This window comes from Myxine glutinosa, chromosome 1 (genome assembly GCF_964187855.1).
Source record: "Myxine glutinosa chromosome 1, kmMyxGlut1.1, whole genome shotgun sequence".
Classification (NCBI taxonomy): domain Eukaryota; kingdom Metazoa; phylum Chordata; class Myxini; order Myxiniformes; family Myxinidae; genus Myxine; species Myxine glutinosa.
Genome location: NC_136261.1, coordinates 237,117,529 through 237,131,897, shown reverse-complemented (window position 1 = coordinate 237,131,897; position 14,369 = coordinate 237,117,529). Strand labels below are relative to the sequence as shown.

Below are 14,369 nucleotides of genomic sequence, written 5' to 3'. Positions count from 1 at the left end.
ACCATTGGGGTGTCCTGGGGTGGAAATCAACTGGTAACAGTAAATAAACTTGGACTCACTACCCATTTGGTACCTATATTGGATGGTACCCTCAAAACAGCATATTTTTAAATCCGCGTTGCGCCATATTCGACACACGTGTTCTTTTGGTATTTGTGCCTGCTAATATTAACTCAGAATAAAAAGTTATATACCAAAAGAAAGCTGTTCATCTACTGATCATCATAGAATATTGACACATTACTTATAATGGTACCTTAATGGTCATAACTAGTGCTGAATAGCAGTACCCCACTTTAACGTAACATAATTCGGTATCGACCGTACTATTTCATCTTACACACATAATATGAACACATTACACCTGATATGCTTACATATATATTTTATTGGCTTTCTCCTGTATAATCAGCTTTAATTTGATACCAGATACATCCCCATAGCTTCAATTCTCTTTTTTATACAGCGTGTCAAAGATACTACCGGTATGGGGTGATATTGTAGGCGATGCTGCATTTGTCAATTTACAAATGCTGCCACGTATATCATGTACATATATGTTGAACACATGACAAAATCTATGTATTGTTAATATGTGTTACTTAATATATTGTTGTATTGATGTATCACTGTAGTTTATTGCAGGAATTTTGACGAAAATGGCATGCAGATCCTTCCATGTTTGTATCCTGCGTAAATTGAGATCATCAGATTGTACAATTATGTTATTTAAGTGTCTCTTACAGCGACAGAACGAGTCAATTAGTTAAGTTAAACACCTTTTTTTACATAGTTAAGTATGCAATATAAGATATTTTTTATAATTAAGATGCAATTTATAATAATTATTCAGCTTGGTACTTACCAATATTTTGATGTGTTTTGCAGGTGAAGTAACAACGCTAATATGGAACATCCGGCGCGAGCGAAACGTACACGTGAGAGTGAACAACCACCCATTGTGTGCATAACTCATGTAAAGGGACTGAGCTATGGAGAGTTGCACTTGTTATCTGGACTCAAAAATTCTGAGAAGAAATTGGCCAAGCTGCAGGAGGTCAAAGAAAGATGCCTTGCACAACCCCCACAGTCTCCGCATATGATGAAGGACACATGTGATTTGGTCCCTGAATCTCTGGCCGAACACCATGGTTTCCACTGGGAGTGTTACAAGCGTTTCACGATGAACTTAGACAGACTGAACCCTCCTACTGCAGGTACATCTGAAACAACTGGTGCCACAACTCAGCGGATGGCCCGTACTAGTTCTGGTGACAAGATCATATTTAAGCCAGACTGTATCTTCTGTTCTTCGGAAAGTCGTAAAAAAGTGAAAGTGCATGGCAGTTGGACTACCCAGGGGATGAGCCAGTTCGAGTATGAAGGCTGGAAGCCGGTACTGGAGATGGCTGAAATGAAGCAAGATGAAACGCTCTTAATGAGGATCCGAGGCCATGATCTTTTTGCCTCTGAGGCAAAGTTCCACAAAACTTGCCGTATGAAATATATGCAAAAGCCAGAGAAATGGCGCAGTACTGACGAAGAGGCACAGCACCATCAAGGAGAATTAGAAGAAGCCCACAGACAGGCATTCGATGTGGTATGTGATGCCATTGAAAGGGATGTGTTAATGGCCAAGAAGATAATGAAACTATCCGACCTGAGGCAAATGTATGTCATTAACCTGCAAACCAGCAAATATGCGAATCCTGACTACCGAGCCAGCAAACTAAAACTGAAGCTTGAAAACCACGAGCCTTTCAGGGAGAGACTATCATTCTGTGATCTGGGAAAGTCCTACATAATATTCAGCACTGCAATTCACGTCCAGACAGCAGTGAAACAAGCCTTCAAATTGGGATCAAGAGATATGCCTGAGAGTGCAGGTAGCCATTTACGACTGTCAATTCTGGATGATTTCTCGAATGCCCCAGAACTGAAATGGCCACCAAGTCCTTCTGATCTCCAACAAATGGACGATGTTATACCAGATTCACTCAAGAAGCTGCTATGCTACATCATAACTGGAACAACATCAGCAAGGTCACAACGAAGCCAGCGATTAGTTCAATCAATCGGCCAAGATATCTGTCGCGCTGCCACCAAAGGCTCTTGGAAGCTTCCAAAACACATCATCATGTGCACGTCCCTGAGACATCTATACAGAAGTGAAAAGCTCATAACCCTTCTTAATAGAATGGGACACTGTGAGAGTTATTCATTTTCACTTGAATTGGAGACTGCACTGGCCGAATCAGTGATGAAGTCATCGACACAACTCTCCAACCAAATCATCAGGTCACCACGAGAGCCGTCTGTCTTCCACTCGGAGTTTGACAATTTCGACTCATTGGTGAATGATCTGACAGGAAAAGGTTCTGTTCATACAGCACACGGGATCATGATGCAAGAAGTCAGTGATGATCATGCCGCATCTGGTCCAGCAAGGCCAACTCAAGTTAGGACCAAACGGCGTTCTCTGCAGTTGATGCCAAAGAGTTGCCTCAGCTGGAATCGTCTCAAGAAGAAACAGACTCGCGCGTGATATTATACGTAAACTACGCCAGGAGCCAGAAATATGAGTTTGTTCGAGTGAAGAGCCCAGACTCGGATGTATTCTTCATCTTACTGCACTACGCCGCATCGATAAACGACATAAAGATACTGTTTGACACAGGCACAGGAAACAAGCAGAGGCTAATAAACGTCAGTAAACTCGCAGCAGACTTCGGCCAAGAGAAGAGTACTGCTCTTATGGCACTTCACGCCTACAGCGGTTGTGACAGCACTAGCGCTTTCCGAGGGATTGGAAAAATCAAACCTGTTAAAACGCTGCTTCGTCTGCCGCAATACATCCCTATTCTCAACAAGCTTGGAGATACGTGGGATGTGCCAGAAGAGCTGAACAATCAACTAGACAGCTTCACATGTGCCATGTATGGAAGAGGAAAGGTATCACACGTTGATGATCTGCGACTCCTGAGAATAAATGAGCTATGTGCCAAGGAGAATCGTCACCTACCCTCAGGCAATGTAGACATGGCCAATATTCCACCATGTATGAGGAGCCTCACACAGCACATCCGAAGGGTCAACCACCAAGTGGGAATTTGGAAGAGAGCTCACGTTCCTCGACCAAGGATTCCCAAAGCAAGTCCAGGCCATGGCTGGGAAGAGGAGAAAGGCTGCCTGGATCCTCTCTGGTATGATGGAGACATGCTTCCGCGTGAGCTGGCTGATATAGCTCAGGTCATGTCAGACGACGATGAGAGTGATGATGAATCAGGTGATGAAACACCTGATGATATGGATCGTGTTTTGTACAGTGATACCGATGAAAGTGACAGTGACGATGACTGATCATGATGGACATATGCCATTCGTGCAAGCAAGCCAACTTGACTGCACTCATGCAGTGTTTGACTTTTGTTGATAATTAACAAAATGCAATTGTTTGTTTGTGTTCTTTTGAGAGTGGATACTTGTATTATATGATATAATGTGGTTAACCGAGTGTACGACATACATATGTAATTGTAGGGATAAAATTGACTGTTAATATTATTATGATATCTGTTGTTGAGCAATAATGTTTGGTTTATCATCAAAATATTCGATACTAAAATTTTTTTCAATGGGATGTTAAAATTTAGTTTCAAATAAGAAATATTTTTACTTTTACAGTAAATATTCGAGCATTACATTGTTACTGTTCTGTGGAAGGTGTTTGACCCAGTGTATGAATATTAATATGATGATATTAAAAACTACTGTGATTAATAAACAAGTTTTTCTTGTTTAATATGTTAATAAGATGGCAGTATGATTATGATATTCGATTATGAATGACATTTATAAGTGTAATAGGCAGTTCTTTTGAATATAGACAAAGACTGTTACCGAGATTATATGATTCATGGTTCCCGCGAAACAGGTAGTATCTTTGACACGCTGTATAAAAAAGAGAATTGAAGCTATGGGGATGTATCTGGTATCAAATTAAAGCTGATATACAGGAGAAAGCCAATAAAATATATATGTAAGCATATCAGGTGTAATGTGTTCATATTATGTGTGTAAGATGAAATAGTACGGTCGATACCGAATTATGTTACGTTAAAGTGGGGTACTGCTATTCAGCACTAGTTATGACCATTAAGGTACCATTATAAGTAATGTGTCAATATTCTATGATGATCAGTAGATGAACAGCTTTCTTTTGGTATATAACTTTTTATTCTGAGTTAATATTAGCAGGCACAAATACCAAAAGAACACGTGTGTCGAATATGGCGCAACGCGGATTTAAAAATATGCTGTTTTGAGGGTACCATCCAATATAGGTACCAAATGGGTAGTGAGTCCAAGTTTATTTACTGTTACCAGTTGATTTCCACCCCAGGACACCCCAATGGTTCAGAAAAACCCAGGGTCGGAGAGTTGTGGGGGGGGGGTGCAGATGGACCATACCTGGCCCGGAGCCTACATTCTATAGTGCCAGTGACTTACATATTTTAAATGGAGCAGCACAAGGATGTTCTTTTTCCTACTGTTATTATTTCTCGCTTTCTCCATGATGAAATGCGCATTTCCATTTAATTCTGTCTTGTAGTTTAGCATCCCTGGCCTTAACAATGAAAATGGCCACACTTAAATTTTGTTTTTCCATTGATTTTCTTCTTCTTTTTTTTTACATGGATATTGGCTGAGATTGGATATTGGCTGATATTGAGGATAGAGGGATAGTTGAAGACAGAGGGGTACATCGATATTGTCAGACATGGTGGTCCAAATGGCCTCCTCCTGCAACAGACTTCCATGTATTTCTTTGTATCTTTAAAATCTAGTATAATTATCAGCTGTTTATGTAATTTGTTGGACAGGATGTTGCAGATGTAGCTCCCCAAATTGCTCCGCTGACCTACTTGGGGAAGTAATGGCAAACCACCTTGCATACCACTTACTACGAGGCTGCTTCAGGAGCACAGAGGCAGAGTGGAATGAACGGAACAATTTTATCATTTGATGTGCTATGCCTCGGCCAAAAGGACTGTGCACGACGATGAGTGCTTGGAAATGTCACCTTGTAATGAATGGATTTCTCTGGATCCTAACCGAGAACCACTTCTCGACAGGTGCAAAGACTGCACATGTAAATCATAACAATAATCTTCTTTTTTTTACGATGACTGTTTCAAAAAGCTTTCGAAAAGTTGGTATAATTGTCACTTTGGAGATGCTACAGCACACATGACACAATAGGTTATACAGCGAGAAATGCAGCTGTGAAAAATAATTAGCAGCAGTTGCTATGAAACAAATGAGCAGCAGCTTCGTAACATACCTATTGTAGAGGGAAATATGTCTTTTGAACTCACAGCATGAAGGTGAAATTTTCACAAACAGACCATTGAGCAAATGAGAGCTATGAACATTGTCCCAGCAAAAGTACATTCTAAATCTCAATAAAATACACATTGCACAATTCATAGCACTAGAGGAGGAAGTAATTTTGTGACGAATTGTTTTTATGAGTTTTTGGGTAGATGGGGATGGAGTAGGGGAAAATGGTTTGTTAGGCTGGTATTCGGGAATCATTCGCGGTTGATGTGGTCTGGACAGTTGGACCAAATGCCCAATTTACATTGTTCTTTAGCCATTCATTGCAACAGAGTTCTTAATGCTTGATTTGTTCTGGGAAACAGGCCTACATCAAGATTTACCAGGGAGAGGATCTACCACATCCCAAATCGATGCTGCAGGTAAGATAATGCAAATTTCAGTGCAAATGGGGATGAATTGTGGCCCTCGATTTGAAGATTAGAGGTGAAGGTGAAGACGGGACATTTTTCTGATTATACAGATACAATTGTTCTCAGTGAATTTTGGAAATTGGTTGACATGAATATTCATGTTTTCTATTATATTTTTTAATTGCTTCCTAATTTTGCCATCTGTATTTTACAGAGTAAATGGTGTTGTGGTGAGTTTTCAATACTGCTCCATGGAAAAGCAATTTGATTTCTCCCTTTAGGCTACAGCTGAGGCCAATAATCTCTCGGCAGTTGCTGCTGCACAAGATTTCTACAATGAGGAGATGGAAAAGGTACGATCATTATTTTATTTCTCATCTCGTTGACCCATTTCTTCGACAGTTACTTTCTGAGTTTGCCTTTTTTGATCAAGTACATTTGGTAGTCTCCTCGCCTTCATATTGTCCGGTTGTGCTCGTCTTGTTGTCTGGTTTTGGGTTGGTTATCAATTGTCAATTTTTTAAAAACTGATTCTCAGATTGACAGTTTTAGTTAAATAGTTTCTTCCTGCCTGTTTCCTTGTTTTAACTTGGTGAAGAAAGGTGGTTCATTGGTCATTCACGGCCAGCCGATCGGGGCCATAGTTTAAAGACTGAGGAAGTTGGAGAAGGTTTGCAGTGTAGGGGTCTTCATCATAAGGGGTTCCCCGTCCATTGTTGTCCCACGACAAGCACGTCTTCTCAACAAGGACCGTACAATGTTATTGTCTTCTGTAAGCACGTTATACAGGAAATGACAGCGGTGGTCATAGTTTTCTGGGTCAAACAAAAATGGCAAACAGCATGTGGAACAGAGGAGTCTCAAGTTTCTTGTGAAGGAAAATATCAAAACAGCATCAATTCATAGAAGGAGACGGTCTACACAATTTGGTGATTCGTTTCTTTCATGTAAATGTGTTTAAATGGTGCAGTGCACTCAATATTAGTTGTGATGTAATGAGTGATCTTAAGCATTCTTGCATGCAACCAACAGCTCTCACTCAATAGAATATTGATTGTGCTAAACAGCTAATTTTTGATACTCGCTGAATTGACTTTCGTCATACGTGAAATTACAGAAGACTTGCATTACATTGTAGGAAGTGTGGGGGGAAAAAATCCTTCATTTTCACTTGAAATTTAATTAAGGTTAGGGCAAGGTTGGTCCCAAAAGGAAAATACTTGATCTAAAGACAACTTGTGTGACCATTGCAAGATTACTTCCCGAAATTATAGTTGGAAAACTTTGGGAAAAACCTTTAGTTGGAAAAAAACCTGAAGCAGAACACAACCTCAACCATTTCGTGGACATGCATTACCCGATCTTGTTCAAACTTGGCACAAGTACAGTACACGATGGCATCCACGTACTCCTCACTTAATTTTGCGATCTGATTAAAGATGGCTGACTGGTAGACTGGCGGCCGTTTTAGTTGTAAAAAAAACCAGTATTGAACACGTCCTCAAACATTTATCGGAGATGCATTCAACGATCTTGTTCAAACTTGGCACACACATAATGAATGATAGCTTACATATGCATGTCAATATTTTTTGAGATCAGATCCGATATGGCCGATTGGCGTCCATTTTGTTTCTTAAATGTGTCCCTAAGCATTTATCGGACATAACTTTTACCAATTTTGTTCAAACTTCACACAAAGATAATATATCAGTATACATATACTGAAGATTTTGTTTTGTAATCTAACCAAAAATGGCTGACTGGCGGCCTTCAACTCCGTAGAGCAAAATTGCTAAAACCACGGGGGCTATGACATTTTATGTCTTTTTCTCTTTGTTCAAAGAGGATTGTGACATGTGAAGAGACTTCATTGTTTCATACCAGAGTCTAATTGGGCAAGAATGGAGTGGAGACATTCTTGGTCCCAATGACCAAAATTTTTTTGAAATTTTAGCCATTGGCTGGAAAGCTTATAGAAAGTGATTTTTGTTGTTGTTGTTTTTTTTGTTTTTTTTTGGCTTACATTAATTTTCTTGACTTCTTGTTTCTTCATTTGTGAACTTTCATTCACTCTTATTTTACTCAGAAATTGTACTTGTGAAGGTGGGCTATCAGTTTTAAAAGAATGTTTAATGCAGAAACTGCTGTGGATGACTGTGTTCTATGAACTCAATTTGAATTTCTTCTCACAGTAAATTGCCTGTTTTGGGGCTGCAAGATGGCATAGAGGTACGCACACTCACCTCTAAGCTGTCTAGCCTTGGTTTAAATCCCGACCCAGCTAAAAAGGGGCATCTCGGTGTTTCACAGGCACGGTGATTCAGCAATGTGTGTGCCATCCCTCGGATGGACATTTTTTTTTTTTTTTTTTTTGTATACTGAATCGAGGCTCGTGAAAGCGCTAACATTTATTTCACAAACAAATCAACCAGACAAACAAAATATACAAAAAGAGGGAGCGGAAGACAAGATGGGGAGAGAAGGGGAAGCACACAACCACAACATTTGAGAGCAGGGAGAAGTGTGGGAGGGAGAGGGCTTGGGGGCAGGAGGCGTGGAAGGGGAGGGGGGGGGTTGGGGGGGGGAGAGGTATAAAACACAAGGGGACCGTTAAACCGGCATCCCATCTGCCGATATTAGTTGGTGGACTTTAAAGTTCCCACGGTGTCCTTTGCGAATCTGAGTAGGTGAGCTATTGCTGGTACTATGCTATGATCAAATTCCAAATTCCTGCCCCTTACCTTAGTCAAATGTCAGTACTGGCCAGCCAGTTCATGAAGGACTTTGACCAAAACCTCCCTCGGCCAACTCCACAAGAACGTGGGAATAATCATGGCCGTTGAAGAAAAAGAAGTAAATTGCCGGTTTTTGCTTTTTGTCCTTGGGCAAACAATTTGTGACTCAAGATTTGTCAGCAGCTTATGGATAAATTGTCTGAAACATTTTGGCATGTTGTTGTTTGGAAAATATGGCTGTTTTGGCTGAGAAGTTGAAAATTTGCTGGAGTTTTATTTGTTGTTTGTATATTTGAACCATTAATGGGCATTTTCACTCCAAATAAATAAATAACATCTTTCTATTCTGTGGGTTGGAAAATATTATTTTCCTTATTTTTTTTGCTCATGTGAAAATGAGAGTAGTGTTTGTGCTTTTTTAATAGAGGCATTTGGTTCAAAAAGGAAACTGGTTGCCTGGCTCTCAAACTAATGGCACTTTGGCAATAATTTCTTGTCTCAATACCATTTTTGTCCCAGGTGTGTGGTGGTAGTCGGCCTTTCATAGCACCAGCAGACCTGGAGCGGGAGCATCAGCATGTGCATAAAGGTGCATTATGCATTTTTCGGCGCACTAAGAAGATGGGTGGCATAGAGTTCAGCCGGCAGTATGAGGAGCGTCTCGAGGAGGCCCTATCAGGGGGCTTACAACGTTATGCTCTCCAAAATGAAGGCAAAAATATCTTCCGTGCTGCACGCACACCATCTGCCTTCCTCCTTGTGGCTGTGTTCTCGTATTTCCTCTCAGGCCTGCTTTCCATCCTTTCCCTGCCATCGCTGGCCAGTATGTGCAACCTGGCTTTTACCGTGTCTTTGGGTTTGCTTGCCACGTGGAGCTACGTTCGGTACTCAGGGGAGCACAGGCATGTTGGCTCCCTCATTGATGAGCTTGCCGAGGCCATCTGGCAGCAGGTGGGTCAACACCATGAGACTCGCTCAGCTTAATTGCACAGGCATCTGCAATGAAATGGAATACTTCTCACAAAATAATTAAGCAACAGCTTTTCATCTGTGAAATAAACTATAGATTCACAGTTCAGAAATTTCTTGGTTTGTTTATGAAATTCAGAAATTTCTAACACTCCGACCAACATCATGTTTGTTTATGGAGTGTGCAGGTCAATGTGCTGTCCCTATTCAACCAGACTATGCACACGTTTTGTACCATATAAACAACACAAACCTCTGCACTCTTGTTGCTTAATCTTTTTTTTGTGAGGAGTACATTCGAGAATAACAGTTGTATTTAAAGCGCAATTAGACTTAGAGCTTTGAAGAAAGTCCATGAGTAGAAAAATACGTCTTCTTTAATTTTCCCTGAAATTTTTATTTAAATGGCATTGAATTTTAAGAAATATTGAACAATAAAGATTGCGAATCCATATGCATTTTTCACTGCCATTGGGCTTTCATGAGAGCAAGATTTCATAAGAATGCGATGTCACAGCACCAGTACAGAAAGCACGATGCCAGAGTGTGTCAGCGTACGGGTGTGTGTGAGAGAGAGAGAGAGAGAGAGAGAGAGAGAGAGAGAGAGAGAGAGAGAGAGAGAGAGAAGAGAAGAGAAAAGAGAAAAGAGAAGAGAAAAAAGAGAAAAAGAGAAAAAAAAACTTTTTCTGCATCCCAAATGCAGATAAAAATACAGAGAAGAGATTGTTAGCAATTAAGTGACTTCCCAATATAGGAACTGGTCATACTGTTGCCAAATCTTTTTTGAGAAGGCTCGTAAAGCTCCAAAGTATCAGACGCCATCTCGCCAGACCCCTTCTGCATCAACATATAAATGAAAAGAGCAATTAAAATGTCTGGCCTGGGTTCACCATATTATAAACGCCAAAACTAGAGTTATGCAAGAACAGTCGTTTGTGTTCAATTTAGCGAATATTAAATCCCAGTCCTGGCAACACGCACGTTCCTGTGCTGGAGGCATTTCTTCACAATGTCCACATTCGAACCAGTCTAAGCCTTCCCTGCTCACATTCTCCTCCACACTGTCACTATCACTGTCACCTTGTTCTTTCAAACTAGATGCAGTTTAAACATGTAGCTCTACTTCATTGTATTCGGGTTTGAAAGAATATTGTGCTATTCCCAGAAAAATCCATTGCTACAGCAAGGCGTGTTCCAAATGTGGCAGCTCAGTAAGACACTACTGGTGCTGTGACATTACTTCCACAAGCACTTCTGCTAGTGTATAGCATTACATAGGATCTCTAAGAAACGAGCTTGTCAAAGCTTCTGACTGCATTACCGGAAATCTTTTGTGCGCATTTAGATAAAATATATTTCAATATCCAATGAAGACAGTATTTATTGCTGGGTTTAATTGCGCTTTAATGACTAGCAAAGTTTCATATGGTGCATTTGATTTGTCCATTTCTTCTGTACATGTCCTACATTTAGCAATGTCTATATGCCTGTGTTATTGCACAGTGCGTTTAAGTGCATAGGAACAGTCAGGTTAATTTGTCTCAAAAATGATTGCAGAAGTATTATTTTATTATTATTTATATTGTTTTGCTCTTATTTTAGCAAAATTCTTCCTCATCTGTTGTTAGCTCACCTGGAACGAAGTTCAGGGGAGCTTATGCGATGGCATGTCATCTGTCCGTCTGTCTGTCCATCCGTCCGTTAATCCGTTATGACGACTACGTTTCAAGCAGATTGCTTGGGAAGTTCATTATCATCCATCATACAGCTGTATCTTGTCACCTTGTATTCACCTCTTTTGACTATTCTAAGAACATCTTGGGAGCGAGGGGGGCATTTTTACGGATGATCAAGACGTCAAAGCACGTGCCCCAAAATCTCACATGCGTACCTATCCCAGATGGCATCAAGGAGCGTGTACCAGAGTAACAGAGTAGTGGCGAGATAAATCGGTGAAGGTTCATTCATCATCCACTTATTGCCTGTTGATTTTCTAGAATATGAAAAGTCTCTCACAAACTTGAACTACCTTCATAGATTTCCTTCTCTGTATGTAAATATGGGTAAATCCAAAACAAATTATGCTTTACAGTACATGCTGTGGCATACTGTTGTCGTAGAAGGGTGTACACTAAATAGAATGTCCACAACTCAAGAACAATGTCAAGATTCAATTCAAAGGCGAAGCCTCACTCGAATATAATAAAGATTACAACACAGTTAAACAGTACTATGCCGGTGTACTCAAACAGGACTCCAGACGACATATCGAGCAGGTCTTCTGCTGATTCAGTCTGTGTCTTATCTTTTATAGTGTATTGTTGAGACAAAGAAATTATTCTTGGCTTCGGGGTGTCCGAATTAGCGATTGGGGTTTGAACAAAGGGTCAGGGGTTCAGACAAGCAAGCACAGAAAACCATCTGGTTCCCATTTCAGCATAAGCCATAAAGATAAGCATTTCAGCCAAAGAATTCAGACATTCCATTTGTCTGGAAGGAACAGTTTCAGGGTTTAACATCGTTGCACAGATTATCAATGTAAGCTTTATTCCTTTTAAGTATATTTAAGCACAGCATATAATTTCTATAATTCATGATGCAGATTACTCAAGGAGTTATCACTAAGCATATGTTTTTCCACTTTATTAGCATTACATATTCTAAAGATTATATAATACTGCTGTGCATCACAATTAGTATTACAAAACAACACTTGCTTTCCTGCAATGAGAAGAGTAAGAACAGGTTAGAACAAAATGCAAGTAATAACTCACTTACAAAGAAAGAGGGACATTTCAATAAACTCAGAAGTCCATACGGACTTCTGCACTGTACACAACTCAGTTTAACGCCACTATTTCCATCTTCATAGTCATCAAAATATTCAGATTCTGAAGAATTTTCGGAATCATAATTTGGTAATTCTTCAAAAATTTAAATGAAAACTCCCCACAGAGACTCAATTTGATTTGCAAGTTCAAAGCTCCCCACATTGTCAACTGCCATCTCAACAGCTGTTTGATCAGTTTGCCGGTGGAATTGCACACTGAGAGCTGGAGCCATGGCGAGAGGCCCTTGGTAATATCATCAGGTTATGTGATGCACTTTCACAATTTGAGAGCTGAGGCACAAAATCCATTAGGTACTTGTATTGTACACCACACCTTTCCTATGCCATCTCCAGGTGCTGCATAACGTCATTGCCGGGCACCGTAGGGGGCTCGGCAATGACGCACGCTGAAAGGGAGTACTCAGTTTTCACTCTGGTTGCTTGTTTTCTTGTTTTCTTGTTTGTTTTCTTTCTTGTTTGTCCGGGCGATATCTCAGCCATCCTTTGATATAGGAAGCTGAAATTTCGGCACAATAGTGAGCAAGTACTTTGTCAAAAACAGTATTTTTTTGTTTTTTGATTAATCAATTAATTAATGAGTTAGTTAATTATTAGCGATTAATTAAGTACTTGTACATTTCCTCTCTCTTCTGGCCATTATCTCAGGCACCTTTTGAGCTAGGAAGCTGATATTTGGACATGACAATGACCAAGTGATTTGGCTGTCAAGGCTATTTTTGATTTATTGATTAATCAAGTGATCAATTAATTATTTAATTATTTGATTAATGACTAAAAAAAATTCAATTTTTTTTTAGTTACAGATTCCGATGAAATGGTGGTGGTTTATGTGTTCTATTAGGCAATTGATTAATTATTTATTTTTTTACGATTATTATTTATTTATTTTCTTTCTCATCTGGCCAATATCTCAGGCACCTTTTGAGCTTGGAAGCTGATATTTGGCCATGACAATGATCAAGTGATTTGTCTGTGAATGGTATTTTTGATTTATTGATTAATCAATTAATTGATTAATTATTTATTGATTAATTAATTAATTATTTAATGTTATTATGAATGACGTTTTTAATTAAATTTCTAAAAGTTACATCTTCGGATGAAGCACTAGTGGTTTAGTTATGCTATTAGCCAATTGATTAAGAAAATATTTTATGATGATCTTTTATTGATTTTAATTATGCAATTATTCAATCAAATATTGTGCACCTCTCCCTCCAAATAAAGTCTCTATGAGCTGCACGGCAGTATTGCGCCCCGGCAATGCCGCGCTGGAGGATATTTAATTATTTGGCATGGGGGCGTTGTACTTTGAATGTATCTGTACTTGTTTATCAACCTTTTTGATACTTTTTTGAAAAATTGGATATTATCAACTAAAATCCGATAAAGGTATATTAACTCCTGCGGGAAGGAAGGTGCAGTTGACATTTTGAGCATTCACTCTTCGTCACAGCAAGACCTGGCGTGGGCTAGCGCTCTACGTGTCAAACACATCTCGCTTTCCACAACAGTTGACGTGCTATTGAAGGCTTTCATTTGATAAAATCCATCGTTTAACTTGTCCATCAACATTCTCCTTCACCAAAACTAGTATTATATTGTATTATTTTGCAAAGTATTTTGTGACTTCATGACATAATAGACACCATAACTCATAATAGACACCATAGACACTCAAAAAATTAACTCAGACACCATAACTCACCATAACGCAAATATCTCAGCACGATTCATGAATGCTTTTGGATGAAAAGGGTTATTGTCCTTTGTAGTGAATCTTAGTATATCTCCTGAAGATACAGCAAGAAACTTGGTGTTAAATCATAATAACGATCAATTGGATCACACCAGGGAGCACATGTGCTAGATTTAGGCCAATTAGCACATTACATTACAAAAATTGGATATTATCAACTAAAATCCGATAAAGGTATATTAACTCCTGCGGGAAGGAAGGTGCAGTTGACATTTTGAGCATTCACTCTTCGTCACAGCAAGACCTGGCGTGGGCTAGCGCTCTACGTGTCAAACACATCTCGCTTTCCACAACAGTTG

General features: G+C 39.5%; 1 protein-coding gene across 2 annotated transcripts in view; it reads left to right on the top strand.

The window, feature by feature from the left end:
• Window positions 1–14,369, top strand: part of LOC137435284 (atlastin-2) — a 199,400-nt gene that overhangs the window by 175,820 nt on the left and 9,211 nt on the right. The window contains exons 10-12 of one of the 2 annotated variants that reach the window (XM_078785238.1): window positions 5,706–5,762; window positions 6,035–6,106; window positions 9,011–9,442. In XM_078785238.1, coding sequence (XP_078641364.1) covers window positions 5,706–5,762; window positions 6,035–6,106; window positions 9,011–9,442 — 561 coding nt within the window. Of the gene's footprint in view, window positions 1–5,705; window positions 5,763–6,034; window positions 6,107–9,010; window positions 9,913–14,369 lie in introns of those variants that run through there. The other variant, XM_078785243.1, reaches the window with a different exon arrangement.